Below are 17735 nucleotides of genomic sequence, written 5' to 3'. Positions count from 1 at the left end.
TAGGCGGGCTGGATGGGCTAGGCGGGCTGGCCCGAGTTTAACGGGTGGGTTGGGCAAGATACTGAACTATCTTTTTTCTCCATCATTGAGCTTACTGTCCACCAGGATCAAAAAGTGAAATGGGTTGCGAGCTCCTTCTTTTTCTTTCTCCATTCACTCACACTCCTCTCCTATCTTCGTCTTTATCTTCCCTGGTTCCCAGTTTGCCAACGACTGGATCGACAACCCCGAGGTCATTTCAAGCGAGACTGGAGACGATGGGGATGTAGAAGTTGTAGTAGAAGGGGACGAGTGGCGACGAACGATCCAAGAACCACTTGTGATTTGCAGCATCGGTCCCCAAAAGGCGAGCCATAATTGGTCGTCAGAAGTAGCTATAGTGAGGCTGGACGAGGGGAGGGAGAGGAGGAGTTAGAGGTGTGACAATGAGGAGCATTGCTAGTCGAGGAAGCTAGCAGCTATCGGGAGGGCTTCTCGGAGGATTGCTCGGAGGTTGGAAGGAAGGAGAAAGAATATATCTCCTCAATGATGGCAAGATCGAAGCCCGAGAGGCCGGCAATGATAGCCACTCTAGCGGCGAGGAGGTGGGAGATCACCGCCTAGCCATAGGCGGCGAGGGAAAAGAATGCAGGGGGAGGAGATTGGTTCAAATCGAAGGCCTGGGCAAGTTAGGTTAATTGAGCACCCATATATGAACTCTAATAGATACTACTTTTGATGTGTTGGGAAAAAATGTAATCATCTACAACTTTATCTCTTACAAGTATCTTTAAATTCTTTCGGGGGCTAAAAATTTATTGAAGATGACAGTTTAAAAAAATAACATAATCCGTTGATAACTGACATAATCCATTACTAAATAGCGAAATCATTTTTTGTTCACTAATTTGATCATATCTTTCTCATATAAAATTTCAATTTTCAATCATCTTCAATATTCTCTCTCTCTCTCTCTCTCTCTCTCTGTATATATATATATATATATATATATATATATATATATATATCCAAATTCAACCTAGGGCTAAAATATTCCTTAGAAGATGACAGAATGAAAACATAATGCAATCCATTGATAATTGACGTATTCAGTTACTAGTAACTGAATTAATGTTGGTTCATTATTTTGTTCATTTTTTTTATATGAACTCCGATTTGTATTATTTTGTATGCATTATGGAAAGCCTTTTCAATCTTCTACAGCTTCATATCTTAGAGTATATTCAAATTCAACCTTTTGGGGGCTAAAAATTCATTGAAAGATGACAGAATAAAAAATAACATAATCCGTTGAAAGAAAAAACGTAATTCATTGAAAGAAAAAACGTAATTCGTTGATAACTAATATAATCCGTTACTAAATAACCGAATCAATTTTTATTCACTGTTTTGCTCATATCTTTCTCAAATAAACTCTAATCGATACTTAATTTGTATGTTGGAAAACTTTTGTAATCTTCTACAACTTAATCTTTCATGAGTATTTTTCAAATTCGATTATTTCATTGGGGCTAAACATTCATTGGAAAATGATGATTTAAAAATTACATTAACGTAATCAGTTGATAACTTCTTTATTTTTTTTTCACAAATAAATTAATGATCTAAATCATGGTGAGAGTCACCATCTTATATTCGTGATGAGAGTGCAATGCCTTTTACTTGTCTTAATTAAATTGGCCATTGGTAAAACTAGAATTTATCCCTAGTTATAAATGTCGAAGGCATTAATAATAAAAATGCAAGGACTAATGAATTTAAACAACCTAACTTTAGTTCTAAATTATCTTAAATTTATATTAATAAAAATGATTAGGAAAAACTCTCAAAAGATAGCTAATAAAAGAAGATAAAAGACTGATATTAGGCTAGCCTATGATCCACGGGTTGGGTGGGCTCAAGACCTAGCCTTGCATTGCTTGGCTAAGAAAGTGGGCTGCGGGGCCTACCCACAGCCCACTAAACAAAAAAAACGGACTAGGTTGCCTATGAGTGTGGGCTATGGCCCACTCGCTCATAGAGATTGGGTGGACTAGGCTGAGCCCAATCCATCACTAGCTATAGGCGTGGGCTACACCTCATAGCCCGTAAAGACGGTGATTTGTATAATACATGTCAGATTATAGTGTACTCGTGTATGAGTTGTTTAGTTGTATCTTGATGGTTTGTTGTGCCCTGTGTGGGTCCTACCAGATTATGTAGTGGCCTAGTGTATAATATTGTGGACTTGGATATTTATATATTAACAAGTTTATTTGGTTGATAGTATGATTTATTTGGTGTTAGATTATATAAGTATGGACATATTAGCAGATAGTATTTGATGATGTCATGATTGTATGTGCATAAGAGTGTATCAGTGTGTGACGGGCCTCGCCCGACCTGTCACGTGCGTCGCACGTGCCGTGTGGACGTGTGGGCGTGCACGTGCCAGTGCCGGACGGGCGGGGGCATTACAGCTATGGCCCACTCACTCACAGAGATTGGGTGGACTATGATGAGCCCAATCCATCACTAGCTATGGGCCTGGGCTATAGCCTACCCCATAGCCCATAAAGATTGGGTGGATTGGGCTAAGCTAATCACCTAATGAATATCATGATCAATTGTCCGGCATCGTCGATGAATTATCTTAATCATAAGTCTATCACATGAGTAAGTATCACACCTGATACTACTCTTAAAGCCCTCGACTCCACATCATGACACCACCGTGCAAAAACTCATGAGCTATCGCTCATGAATGCCCTCACCTTATGTCATCGGGTATCACTAGGTCTACATTATTCTACCATTCTCTCTCTATCTTATATATCCTAAAAAGTATGACTCTCGTCGATCGACTATAAATTGCCTATCACTCGGCGAAATGGCTGCTTGATTGCTTGTGATCAATAGACTGAGACATCAAATGTGGGCCCTAATATATAAATATAATAATATCTCCCACTCCTAACTCTGGCTGGGGAGATATCGAGTACTATCGAGATATATAAGTCACTCATTTTATAGTTGTGCACGTATGTAAGTGACATGATATTATACAACACAACAATTATAATAAAACACATATCTTTATCATATATTACGTGCTAACGCAAATGATCATGATCAATAGATATGCGTAGAAATCATGAAACGTGAAATCTTGTTGAACGGCAAAATAAAATTAACATGCACAACGTGCAATAATAATAGTAAAGAAATGTATGCACGTATATGATATGAATATAATAATGCCATAAGGTAAGTTATCGTTTTCTCTACACTACTTCTAGATTATAGAAGTTTCACTTATTTGTTATAGCTTTCCTAATACTATCACCACTAGCCACGAGATCATTCTCGTTTGGTAGAGAGTTCACCTCAATAATAAAGATTAATAAAATTATAAGCACCATATACCTTATAATAATAATTAACTAAATACTTCTATTGATATTTACTATAGGCTTGGATAGGTCCATCTACGAATTCTTATATTTATTAACTAGGTAGAGCTAACATAGTTGTATCAACACCAAACACGTTATCAAAAGTAATTTGGAATAATCTACCTTGAATTATTATTCCACTAATTATTATCGATTTAAGGTAAATCACATAGGAAGATTCAATTAATTCACTTCATTAAATAAGACAAACTACTTAATATAATTTTCCTATAGTAATATGTATTAATTATCCGACATAAACAATCAATACAGATATCTCTAGATCAACAACACATTTGCTAAAATTAATATAACCAAATTGTAATCAACCATGCTAAATTCCAATTAGAGTTAATTCCCTGTTATGAGTTACTTATAACAACACTCTCAGGCCATAGTCTAATTAATTTACAATAATTATTATGACTACCAAGCGACACTCTAAAATAATTAATTATATTTCCTGTTGACATAGATAATTACATAAAAATACGTTAAAATAGATGAAAAGTAATTAATCAATTTGAGTCAGCCTAAGACCCAAAGGAATGGGCTAGGCTGCAACTAACCTAAAGAGCATCAATTTGAGCCACTAAACTTGTATCTAAAACCCAATTATCCAATAAAGCCACTTGGGCTAGGCTAGCCCCACAAATTTGAGCTAGGTTGCCTGCAGCCCAAACCCACCACTCGGGTTGGGCTGCCCGGGGCCCAAGCCTGAGTCTCACCCGTAGCCTAACTTCACACACCTCACCTTGCCATCTCCTTCCTCTCACCCAACAGAAGACTAACCAAGAGGAACGAGCTAGCTGTCGGTGTGCACCATCGCCAGCAGCCGAGGTCGGTGCACTAGCAGACACCCACAGCAGGGATGATACCCAAAGAGCAACCCGGTCGAAGGCCGAGCAAGGGGTTGTCTTAGTAAGGATTGGCTCTACAATGGGGGATGGAGGGTCACCAGCTATCAATGCCTCTAACAAAACCCAGCCAACCACACCGAATGCACACACACGACACACGCAGTCCACACTAGGTGGCGCACGGCTAGTTGAGGCAGCCGATAATGATCAAGCCCCACACTTAGGCCGGCGACTAGGGGGATGAGTTGCCTGACGAACCCGACCATGAGAGCACCAAAGGACGACGTCGGAAGCTTTGCCTCATGAAGAGGGAAACTTTTGAGTAGACGAGGGGAAGAGATGGCATCGATAGTGGCCGAATTCGCCCTCGAAAGCCGGCGGAGGTGTGGCCTCTCCTAAAAGCAAGGAGAGCCCACAAAGGGCCTTAACCATGAGAGCATCATGAGGTAAAGCTCCCTAGGCCGGCACGGCGACGACTTGAGGTTGTCGGTCGCCTAGTTGACTGACGAGACCAAATGAGAAAGAAATAGGGGGAGGCTAAAAACACAACTATAATTTAATTAACTTATACTGGTTATGAAGGACTCACTAGCGAGCCATTCTATGGTAGCAACATGCTTCGGCGATGCTCTGACGCGACAAGGAGCTAAAGGAGGAAACGACTACGAGGAGGGAGGGAAGGAAAGAAGGAAAAAAAAAAGAAAAAGGAAAGGGAGGTGCGCTCGAATATTTTTTTATTTTTTTATTTTTTCAGGATGTTACAGAGGAATTTTGTGAAGCTGATGAAAGAAAACTCACGAATTAACTACAATTATTAGCTAAGAATTATATTAATTACACTAAGGGGTGTAAGGAACTAACCTATAGTTAGATTGAAAGTTGGATTGGCCTGGCGGTGCTTCGGTGGTTCGCGGCTTTTGTCGGGCTCTTTAGCAGCACAAAATAGAGAAGAGCGAGAAAAGGAGGAAATGGGGAGGAGGTGGCTAGAATTGAGAATTCCTAGATGAGGGAGGGCTAGGGTTTTATAGAGGAGATGACGTGGACGGAGTGGAGCCTAAATTCTATTCTGGTGAGGCTAGATTTTCTCCCCTCTCGTAACTGGCGAACGAGTGGGGGATGGGAGTGGAGTAGAGGGGAGGCATGCGTTTGACAAGTGTGATGAAGATGAGGAAGCAATGTACATGTCTAGTATGTGTACTAAACTTTTTTTGTATTAAGGGGTGTTACATTAAGGCTAGAAGAAGGCCCCACAAATCCCCTTGAGTTCGCTCTCTCAAAACTCATTAAAATCTCCACTAGAAAATGATAATTCATAGCTAGCTATAAATATTAAACCACAGGGGTGGCTACTAATATTAAACAAGGTTGATATGATTTTAAACTTTGCTAGTTGTCTAATATTCGTATCCAGACTAAAAATATGGATCCAGATATGAGTTGAGCATTATCTCATCTGTATCTAATCCGATTTCACCTCTAATAGGAGTAGAGTGTGAATTCTAATAAAAGAAAAATATAAAATATTTCTTAAAAAACTTTTCTCTAAAGAACATAGAAAGATCCAGACTGTTTTATGTTAAACTAGTTACAACAACTGTTTTAACCTTGACATTTGGAAAACTCTCAGAATATTATCCAAATACATTGTCGGACAAGTGAAGCAATAATTACGTTTTTGACTATTTTAATTGTCCGCTAATTTTTTGTACACGTTCAACTTATCTCGAAACTTAAATACGAAGTTAGTGGTTGACTGATTTGGTCAAAACTCATAATAATTTATCATGTTCGCATGCATTAAACAAGGGTTTTGACCAAATTAGATCCGTTTTTAATATTTTTTTTACTAAAATTGCATACACCCCAAACTTAATAAATAAAAAGTTTTATTTCAATGTAGTCCTAAACAAAATGCTAAACTGTTAAGCGTGTCTCGATCCGAAGTAACGCACTGATCAGATCAGCGTTTTATTAAGTAAAACGATGATCTGATTACGTTTTTTATTTTAAAAAGATACTAAATATTTCAGCGATTTACTATAAATAGAGGATACAAATAAAACGTTGAAAAGTTAAGCGTTTTATTGTTAAAAATAATACACAACAATGATATAAATAAAAATATAAAGAAAAAATTTATAACATCATAACTTTATGGGCAGTTATCTATTTTAGTCATAAAATATATAGTTGCGAAGATATAGAAGAGTTTCTATAAATTGAAATGACATAGTCATTTTTTGAAGCCAACTGCGCTTAGAATCACAAAAAAAAAAAGGCTGTAGCTACTCCGGATTTGCTTTGAATTTTTTCTCCAATTTTTCAAATAAAATGCTCATCTCTCATGTATTTTCTAAGTATAAAACCCTAAAGAGTTGGGCATTTTATAAATACTTCTCGATATTTTTATTTAAAAGTAAAATGCTGAACTTATCTGCATTTTACCTAGGGTAGAGTGTTAAAGACCTATTTTGGAATTAAGTCCGAGGAATAGTCTATTTAGGTAAATAAACATATAAAACAGGGCTAGTTTGGTCAAACACTATTAAACACTCTCCTTGCCGCATCGAATATCCTAATCAATGATAATAATATCAAGTACATTTTCGACAGCGCGTAGCACTGCTCAATACTGGCATATCACCGTGACAAACACTATTCCTGATCCGACGCAGGGTCGAAGGCAATAACCCATCGCCTGCCTTCCATTCGATTGGAATCACTTCGTTCTTGTTCTCCTCTTGATCCCCACCCCCCCAGGATGCACGAGACCGACGTCCACGACCTCTCCGACGATTCCGATTACGCCGCTTCCCAGCAACAGGTGAGGATAGATCGATCCCTCCAATTTCTTCAAATCTCCTGTTCTTGATCGAATTTGATGAAATACGGTTTTGGTTTTTAGCGTGAGATTGGTTCCTGTACCAAACCCATTAAGGATTCGTCTTTTTGTGTAACAATTTATGGGGTAGTTGATCTTTGAATTGATTCGTTTTTGGTTCTTTGAATTGGTGGGGTAGTTTGGCGATCTTAACAGATCGAAAATAAATTTGTAGTCGTTGACTGGTTTCATGTCATGGGTTGTTTGTTATCTGAAGGCATCGGCGAGCATGTTGCGGTGCGATTCCGTTAAGAGCACCACCAGCGAATCCAGTGGAGCAGAAATCGTGTTCTCGAAAGACAATGTCACGATCCACCCGACGCAGTATGGATCGGAGCGGATCAGCGGCCGGTTGCGCCTCATAAAGCAAGGCTCTTCCTTGTTCATGGTGAATCATCTTCACACACACTCTCTCTCTATCTCTCGATCCATATCCTTTTTTTCTTCTCGAATGCTTAGTTCCTTTAATTGGTAATTATTATGTACATATGAGTTGTATAAAGTGAATGCCCTTACTGTGAATTGAATAAGAGTTCCTGACTCTTGTGATGATTTTGAATGTAATATGGGCCAATTCTAGATCTCTATATGAATTTTAAAACTTTGGGCTATTCATTGTATGCTTTGTCTTGCTATCTTTTGGCTGTACGTTATTTAGGTTCTTGTTCACTAAGATATTTGGATTTCCACTTGTTTTCTGATGTTGTCAACACATGTGTGGCAGTCTTGGATACCATACAAGCCCAGTTCTGATGGAGCTGAGTTTGTCGGACGCAGCTCAACTTCGGTGTCACTAGAAAAAGGTAACTGTAGATCAGACCTTATAATATTGGAAATGTTAGTATCACTAGAATATGCATAAGATATTCTGACTTGTGTTGTATTATGCAGACAGAAACTTGTACACGATCAAGGCCCTGCCTTTAAGCGATGTGCGCTCCATTCGTAGGCATACCCCGACACTTGGTTGGCAATATATAATTGTTGTTTTATCATCAGGTGAAATAGTGATCTAATATCTTTAGCATGCTTTTGCTTTTCTAAGTTTGCTGTGTTTCTCATATATCAGAAGTATATGCATGCCTTGTTGGTGTTACTTTTTCCATTGGCGCTGGTGTTTTTGCTGGTTATTTTGCTTTATTTGCTTCATCATGCTAGGTATTGATGCTAATTTTCTCTTGTAAGTGTTCGGATGTTGAGATTTTAACTAGTTTATTTGAATAATTGGCTTGGTTTATCTAAATCTGAATATTAAGATTTGGCCTGAAAATGATATATTGTTCTTGAAAGTTGGACCTACTCTCTTCCTTTTATTTCCTTTCTTCATTTGTTCATTTCTAAATTTGCACATCATTCATCCTCCTGGATTATTAAATGCTTCTCTTGCTTCCTCACACTCTTGAAAAATCTTTAACCCATCATTGTGGATGTTGCCATGTTGGTCCACAAAATTATATATTGAACTTCAAACTTAGCACAAGTAGATCAATCCATCTGAAATGCTCCTTATAGTAAAGGTACAAAAGAGTTTCATGGTGGCGTTCACAATAAGAGCCTCACTTTAATCTATCTACATTTATCAGGTTAATTTTGATGATTGACTGAATAGTTATCACAAGTTACTTTTTCAGGTTTTCAATGAATGCTACTCCATAATTTGTTAAAAATTGCATAGAGGCGCATTTCATGAGTGAGTGATCACCGATGGACTTACAAATATATAAGTACTTGAAACTCTAGAGCATATGGTGACTAAAATACTGAGAGCTAGGTTCCTCTACTTACTAGTGGTCAAGTAGAGTAAGTGGTAGGCTCACGTTCCATATTCTCCTTCAACTTTCTTAAGGATGATTCTATTTATGCGGCAAAAGTTTAGCTGGTATGTCTTTGAGAAGAATCTCTGTCAATATTGTATAAGGAGGACATGGTATATGAATGAAACATGCAAATTTGTTGTATGGAGGCCAATATGGAGTCCATCTAAATCTTGCAAGGAAGTACTAAAAACTAGTAGATATTAGGAATCCTTGGATAAAGACAAAACCAATAGAATTAAAAAGAACAAGAAAAAAAATATATAAAACTTAATGAGGACCTATTATTGTATAAGATGGCAACATAACTTGATAAAGTCATGCTGAAGTATCAAGTGAGATATTGCAAGAAATGAGTAGCCAACATATGGATAGTAAATAATTGAAACAAAACATGCAAAAACAATATGGATGGCGAAGTGCTTAGTTAGCTATTCCATGCCTTTTCTTTGTACAACTAAAATTGCTAAACTATAGGTAGATTGCTTATATAAATTTATTGTACCAAAATTTTCTCAGTGTTCAACTCAACCCTATATAGGCTTGCCACGTAAGTTTGTCAGGTCGTGAATCACTCGATCTTGGCCCATTTTTAGCTCCCTTTGACCTTGCGTGATATCAAAAGTAGTTAAGCATGAATTCAACTTTTGAGCTCATTTGATAAATGAGTTGATCTTGAATCTGCACTCGTGCTCTGCTCGAATTTGCTCTTGTATAGATTTTTTTTATCAAATGGCAGTTACCAATGGGAGTTCTTTTATGTACCAAAAGTTATTGGTATTAATCATTGTGCCAGCGATGAAAAGCAACTTGTAGCAAACTTTAAGCCAAGCTGGGTTGAGCTGAGCTTGAGATGAGCTCGAGCTTGGTTTTTGGAGGTTCTCCAACTGGGCTTGTGGCAAGCTTAGCTCGCTCAGTTCGGCTCATTTGTGCCCTGAGCCATATATATCACAGTTGAGAGCACAAATATTGATATGGAGGATCATATGTTTTCCTAGTAGAGGACTAACATAGAAAAATACGGAGTTCACTAGTGGTCCGCAGTATTGCTTTTCCTAGTAGAGGACTGACATAGATAAGTTTCTTATATCACAGTATTGACAGGACAAAACCTAAAAGGCTAAAACAACATTTTCTCCAAAATGGAACCTTTATGGACTTATATTTATTTCTATTGACGTATCAACTATCAAAATCCTATCATTTTATGCCATTTAGGTTGCCTTCCATGATTTCCGTCTTGACATTTATATATTATCTTATGCCTAACTTTGTATATTTACGGACATCTTGTTAGTGCCATGGAATGAAGTTTTAGCCGACCCTAGGATCGACACAGATTGGGATCAGCTCGATTCATTCAAGAAACCAATAGATTTGAGATATTTTTAATAGTTTAGGGGGTCCATATGTCACAAAAAAGGTTTAAAGAGATGTGAAAAACGATGATAGTTCAAGAGGTCTAAGTGTAATTAACCCTTAAAAAAACAATGTAATACCGAAATGACCAATATAATGGCCGATACCAGTGATATGTTTTGTTTTTTTTGAGCGGCTAATCTCAATCTTGAAACCGATACTTTGAATCTTGGCTAGTATTATTCATGCAGTATAGATTTTTTTAATGGCATTTGGCATTCTAGTATCTAGAAGACTACAGTTCTTAATAACTGATACCATCTTCTATATATATTGTTTCTTTTGATATCTAATATTTTAGAGATATATGCAGGTCTAGCATTTCCTCCTCTTTACTTCTACAGTGGAGGTGTCCGTGAATTCCTTGCTACATTAAAGCAACATGTTTTCATTGTCAGGTTGGTCTTTCTTATCTTGCTGGATTATCTCTATCATATACATGTTTTCATTGTCAGGTTGGGAGGACCTAACAATTATTAAAGTTGCATTATTTCTTAAATAAGATTAGCAATTTTTTCTTCAACTATAACAATACAGCAAAAGAACAATGATGAGCTACAATTTTTTGCTCTTACATCATTTAGACCTTTCCTATCAATATGGAGCTAGCAGTCAGGTGAACACAGCCTGAAGATGCTACGTGGAATAATTAACCTACTTAACACTTTGCGGCCATTTCTTGACATGTCATCTGACCCTTTTAAACTGATTCAATTTTCTTTCACAGGTGATACTTATGAAACCTTTAGGCCAGTTGTTAGTACTGCTATTTACTTTTGATGGTTGCTTTTCCCTAGTCCTAACTGGAAGCAACATCCAAAAGTTGCTCTTTACTAGAAATCCTAGATGAAGGAGAAACGTCGAACTTGATATAGGAAGGTGTTTGGGGCCTAGACTAGCCAAAGATATGAATTGAACACTTATGAATTATTCTGCTAATGAAATGGTTTGGGTCTCTATACTAGATTAACCGCCCTACTATATGCAAGAAACTTTAATTCCATTTACTTAAGTTTCTCTATTTGTTGATGATAAGCATTCTTTCATCTCCTGCTTTTTCCTTGTACTTTGGCTTTCTTTTTTTCCTAGGAATAGCTTTGGGTAGGTATTTGACATTTATAATTCATGATAACTTACTTTGCTTTTGAGATTTCTATCTATTATCTACCATCCCTGCGACTTTATGCTTCATCTATGTTCATTATGTCTTCTTATCCCATTCCACTTCTGGCACATCAAGCTTGACATTTTCTTTGCATTCATTTCCTCAAGTTTTCCACCAGGTCCATGAAATACACCTAACTCGCCGACTACAGGTTGATATTTTCTTTAATTCCATCTCAGTTAACATGTGATAATCCTTTATTTATGTCATTGCCATAGTGAAGAAACATTGGTTTTCAGTGCTTGCAAGTCATGCTTATATTCCATTTGCTGTTTATATGTAACTTGTGATACCTTAAGAAATAACAACTCTATACTTGTTTTTAGGTCTGGTGATGATGCAAATGTCTTTCTTGTGAATGATTTTCAAGATCCCCTTCAGGTATGTGCATTGGCACTTATTATCTTGATTTATACTTGACTTGATAACTTTCTTTCATGTGATGAGTTTCACTAGTTAGTTTACATGTGGAGCATCCATCGAACAGAGTACATATCATGATGATATGAATCGGGTTATATCGGATCATATTAAGAAGACATTGGATTTGATGTATCGAGTCTAGTTATTTTTTTTATTATGCCTATGTAGTTTAGTCAAAATCTTAGTAGGTTGAAATTTTATTTAATTAGCAAAATCCAACTTTGCGCAGTTTCGGAAAAATATTCAGTAGATATTCTTCAGATATCCGAATATTATGAGACCACTTAGATAAGATCGACAATGTCCTGATCTAGAACTTCTATATTCGGAGTTTCTTCAAATTTATATTATTTGCGATAAAACGAAAAACAAATTTGAGAAAGATAAGGAAGATTGGTTTAGCTAAGTTTATTAGTTTGTTTATGTAACGTTATTAGGCTTGACCCTAGATTGGGTTGAGGGAGAAGAGAGAAGGAGAAGAGAAGGAGAAGAGAAGAGTTTGGGAGAAAAATGTTTTGTATTTGCATATCATGAAAGAGAGAGCAAAGCCCTATTTATACAAGGTCATGATAAAATAAGATAAATGAATAATATATATATATCTAATAACTCTAATACCCCTCGCTCCCCCCCTTCAAACTCAAGGTGGATCATAAATCGAGAGTTTGCTGACTAAATACTCAAAACGTGGAAGGGGAAGAGACTTCGTGAAGAAGTCGGCAATCTGCTCCTCAGTGCTGAGGCGATGGAGCAAAATAATGCCAGCCTGATGAGTGTAGTGCATATCGACTTCAATGTGTTTTGTCCTCTCATGAAAAATAGGATTTTCAGCAAGCTTTTTAGCACTGTCATTGTCGATATGAAGAGGAGTTGGGAGGGGTAAGGGAACACCCATATCACTAAGGAGACGACGAAGCCAAATAATCTCCTTCGTCGCTGGACACATAGCATGATACTTTGACTCAGTACTGGAGAGAGACACCACATTCTGCTTCTTGCTACGCCAAGAAATCAGAGAATTTTCGAGAAAAATACAAAAGCCAGTAGTAGACTTTCGATCAGACCTGTCACCAGCATAATCTGCATCGGAATAAGCTCACAGAGCCAAGATGGAAGTCGATGGCATGAAAAAAGAGCGAGTGATGGTGCCACGAAGGTATCGAAGAATACGTATAAGAGCGGCATAGTGGGCAGATCGAGGAGCCTGCATGAACTGAGTAACAAGACCAATTACATAAGAGATATTAGGCCGTGTAATGGTCAGGTAGACGAGTGCCCCTACCAGCTGACGATATCTAGTCGGATCTGGAAGAAGCTGACCATCATCGGGCTGAAGCTTCACATGAAGCTCAACTGGGGTAGCAACAGGACGAGTATCAGTGATGGTGGCACGACAGAGAATGTTTGTAATATACTTTTGCTGGGACAACAAAAGGTCATGGGATGACTAAGCAATTTAGATACCCAAAAAGTATCGAAGAGAATCGAGATCCTTCATCTCAAACTGATGCTGAAGATGCTGTTGGAGAGCGAATACCGGCCGAGTCATCTCTAGTGATAATCATATCAACGACATACAGAAGAAGGATGACTCGACCTTGAGCAGAAGAGCGCAAAAATAGAGATGGCTCAGATGGGCTCTCCTAAAATCCGTAGGCTGTGAGAACCCTGCGAAATCGATCAAACCATACACGAGGGGCCTGCTTGAGCCCATAGATAGCTCGGCGCAGTCGACAGATGTAACTTGGAGGAAGAGGGAAACCAGGTGGAGGATCAAACTCAGAGTCAGAAAGTCGAGTAATAAAAATACGACTCATAGTTAGGCCAGGAACAAGCTAAATATCAAATAAAGTAAGACGACTCGTGGGATCCGTGGTAGGGGTAATGTAGCCAATGTGAGAGATGGGATAATGGGTCCCATCAGCTATGTGAACATGAGGAAGAGTCATAGGGGCAGGGGTGAGGCTAGTAAAGATAGAAGAGTCACCGGTCATATGATGTGAGGCGCCAGAATAAAAAATCCAGGGTTTGGTCATACCAGAAACAGCAGAGACAGAAGTAGAGGCACCAGTGAAGCTGAAAGTTCCATGAATGAGTTGCTGAATCTGTTGGAGTTGCACACTGCTGAAGGTGGAATTGCTGGAGTGATCAGATGAACCAATGCTTGGTACAACGATCGAGGAAGCCAAGTGACGACTTTTGTCCTTGCTTGACCCACCTTTGCTAGAACAGGGAACAAGCTCAGGATGAAGTCGATAACAGTGAGCGGCAAGATGACCAGGACGACTGCAATGAGAACACATGGGATGCGATTAGTGATGATCTCGCCCAGGCACATGAGAGACGCGACCAATAGTCGAAATATCATGCGTGATTGATATAGGAGCAGGAGCAGGAGCAGCACCAAGCACACTCTCTATGACAATAAATGACGGTATAGAGGTGACCTGCTGAGAGGGTAAGAGACGCTGCCTAAGCTCCTTAGCCTGTAGCTCAGCTATGACACTGTCCAAGTTTGGGAGAGTGGAGCGATGCAACAGATGCTGAGTCAAATCTCTAAATTTCGAAAGAAGGGCAATTAGGAAATCCATCAGATGATCCTCGTCACGGTGGCGCCGAGCAGACATCGAGTCAGAGGGGTAGAAAGTAGGCTCCATTGAGGTAAGCTCACGCCATATGTCAGTCATGCGGGCGTAAAAGTCTTGAATAGAGAGCTGACCCTGTCTGACCTCCTAAGTCTCGCGACGGAGCTGAAAACGACACATCAGACTCGACTGAATGAATCGGTGACTGAGATGGGCCCATATGGCCTGAGTAGAAGACAAGGTCTGAAGCTGAGGTCGAAACGATCGATCAACCTACAAGATGAGGTAGGTGCAAATCTCCATGTCACGTAGGCCCACTCATCATACTTCGGAGACGAAACCTCCAACTGAATACCCTTGGGTGTATCAGACTCAGTAGAAGCCACAGTGCTGGCCTGGATGATAGTGCGAGGGGGAGCACACCCCGCAGAGATGCCGTCGATGTGCCCGAGAAGACGTCGACCACGGAGGACCGTCTCAATGGAAGAGGCCTATGTGGTCCAATCCTGCTGAGTGACAAGTAGAAAACCGATTAATGATACACTCTCACGACCGACCGGGACATAAGGCACCATTGGAAGGGACGGCAATCTATCAAACACCTTGAAAGCGATTCAAGATTTCCAACTTGATCCCACTCAAGCCTTTTGTCGAACATTTGGTGAGCAGGGCTTTTGAATAGTGCAGCAGAGAAAAAAAAGGAAGGGGAGCTTTGGATACAATAAACCTTCATGTGGTGGGTACTAGTTAAAATGCTGCTGTTGCAGAATCGAAAAACTGCAGAAGAAGAGGGCTGTGGAGACAAAAGGACTTTCGTTGAACACCTGGTGGGCACTAGCCGAAGAGAAAAAAAAAATTTGCTGCTGCTGCTTTTGGATTGAAGAAATATGTGGCCGTGCTGCTGCTACTGCTGCTGAACACAGCGCTGCTGCTGCTGCTGAACAGAGAAGGTGGTGAGGAGGCCGACAAACACGCTGTGCTGCTGCTAAAAACAATGGCAGCTGCAGCTGCTGCTGCGTCTGCAGCTGTGGTGGAGGCTGCGGCAGTGGCTACTGCAGCAGCAGACGAGCTCGAGGAGTGAGGGGGGCAGCTCTTGAGATCGAAAATAGTGAAAGAAAAAAGAAGAAGAAGACACAATCGAAGAGGGAGATGGAGAGAGACTGTTGGAGAATGAGAGATCCAACAAGTGTCTCTAGAGATCGAGATTGCTCTGATATCATGTAACGTTATTAGGCTTGACCCTAGATTGGGTTGAGGGAGAAGAGAGAAGGAGAAGAGAAGAGTTTGGGAGAAAAATGTTTTGTATTTGCATATCATGAAAGAGAGAGCAAAGCCCTATTTATACAAGGTCATGATAAAATAAGATAAATGAATAATATATATATCTAATAACTCTAATAGTTTAGAACTTATGTTTTATTTTCTATAAGTAGGACTTTATGACTTATATCTTAGGTAATGAAGGATTAATCGCTTTTGCCTTTGTCTATCTCCCCTCTCATCTTAGACGATGGCTACAACTCCTCCCTCTTTGTCAAAGTTGCTCCCTTTTCTATCGAAACGGTATCGTTTTGTTTCTAATCTCCCTTGTCCACCGATCTCTCTCGTCCCTGAGAGTACGGTCCATTTCTTGCCCTTCATCTAGCTTTATGCTTTATCCCATTACTGCTGCCATCTTCCACGTTCCACCTTCCATAACTCTAACCCTAGCCACAACTCTATTATTCACCTTCCACGTCTATCTCGCCACCCTCTGACCTTTGGTCGATATTTCGATCATATTTCTTGATCCACTTATCCGATCAACTTGATTCTAGTTGCGTTGGATCTCTGGCTTCCAGAGGAACAACCTTTCAGAATTTCAAGTCTTTTGGATGGTTATATTGGTCGGCATTGATCTTCAAAATTCTGTATTCAAATCTGTCTAGAAACTGATTCAAATCGGGTCAAGCCGGTTCGTATCACATAAGTGCTGCAAGGACTGGGATATCAATGTCCTGGTTAATAAGTTCCATTTAGTAAATTCTTTGTTGAAGTACTTGATGTTACCTTCCGAAGATTTGTCATCTTGCTGATCAAAATTGACTCTGTGTTTGTGTTATCCAACTCTGTCACTCTATACCTTTTAATCGCATGCTGTCTGTTTCTTTTCCCTTTTTCTCTTAATGGATATGACAACAATAGCATAGAAGCATTTGACAACATAAACCTCTACATTCTAGTTTGCCGGATGCGATGCTGAAAACATTATTAACATAGTATAAAAAGGTTATCATACAAAAGCTTATGTTGGGGCTCGTAATATGGTCTTTAAATCAGCTAAATCTTAGTATTGATGCCTTTTCTTTTCTTTGTTGGAATAATTGATCATTATGGGTAATTTTATTGCATAAGACGAAATACGAAGCCTTCTATCTGATGAAAGGGAATAATTAAGGAGTTCTATACTTGTGTGCTGTTCTTTCTTTTCTTCTTTTCCCATAGTATATCCTTTTGCATGAAAAGGAAATCTATTTTTTGTTCAACAAAGTAGATCCAGTAAGTCTAATTCAAATTTCAGAAGCAGAGTATATAAATTTGGTGATATATTTGATGTTTAGAAACAAGGATGTGAAATTGTTTTCTCAAAGTTCAGAGATAATTTATAAGGTACATTAGGGATGTAGATGAACTTTTTTGGACTGGACTTGTGTTTGCTATTGAACTATAAGAAATTTTTTAAAGAGTGCATAGATATATTCAGAAATTGTTGTAGGAAAAATGACAGAATAATATGGAAATTACATTTACGGTTCTCTACAATGTAAATCATAAATACATTATGCTTTTTGTTTGCTAATTTTACCATCGTAGATTTTCACTGTGATGGAATTCCCGCTTGGTAAAACTCGGTAAGCAATCTACAGTAGGAGTTGTGTATTAAGAAACTGTTGGTGGAGCTATCAGGCATAAATCCCCCATTCCTTAAAATTTGGTAACTAAGCTTCATGAACAACCACTTGCCAATCAATCTGTGGTCTATATATTTCCTCATGGTCTACAGATTTCCTCTCACAATAATATGGCATAGCTTCAATTGTGCTAATTTACAATATTTTCCTCTTGCTTTTGATATTCTGATTACCAACAAGGAATATTCATTATAAATGTCTTG

At 38.7% G+C, this 17735-nt stretch overlaps 1 protein-coding gene across 1 annotated transcript in view; it reads left to right on the top strand.

Moving 5' to 3' along the window:
- The first annotated feature begins 6920 nt into the window (after nt 1-6920).
- Nucleotides 6921-17735, top strand: part of LOC140799771 (uncharacterized) — a 36429-nt gene continuing 25614 nt past the window's right edge. The window contains exons 1-6 of the mRNA XM_073154225.1: nt 6921-7118; nt 7393-7563; nt 7900-7978; nt 8067-8174; nt 10722-10806; nt 11900-11954. Of these exons, the coding sequence (XP_073010326.1) occupies nt 7056-7118; nt 7393-7563; nt 7900-7978; nt 8067-8174; nt 10722-10806; nt 11900-11954 (561 nt within the window). The 5' untranslated portion in view covers nt 6921-7055. The remainder of the gene's footprint in view (nt 7119-7392; nt 7564-7899; nt 7979-8066; nt 8175-10721; nt 10807-11899; nt 11955-17735) is intronic.

This window comes from Typha latifolia, chromosome 13 (assembly GCF_019914945.1).
Source record: "Typha latifolia isolate L0001 chromosome 13, TyphaL0001v2, whole genome shotgun sequence".
NCBI lineage: Eukaryota > Viridiplantae > Streptophyta > Magnoliopsida > Poales > Typhaceae > Typha > Typha latifolia.
Note: the sequence above shows the minus strand (reverse complement) of the source record. Positions and strands in the feature narration are given on the sequence as shown.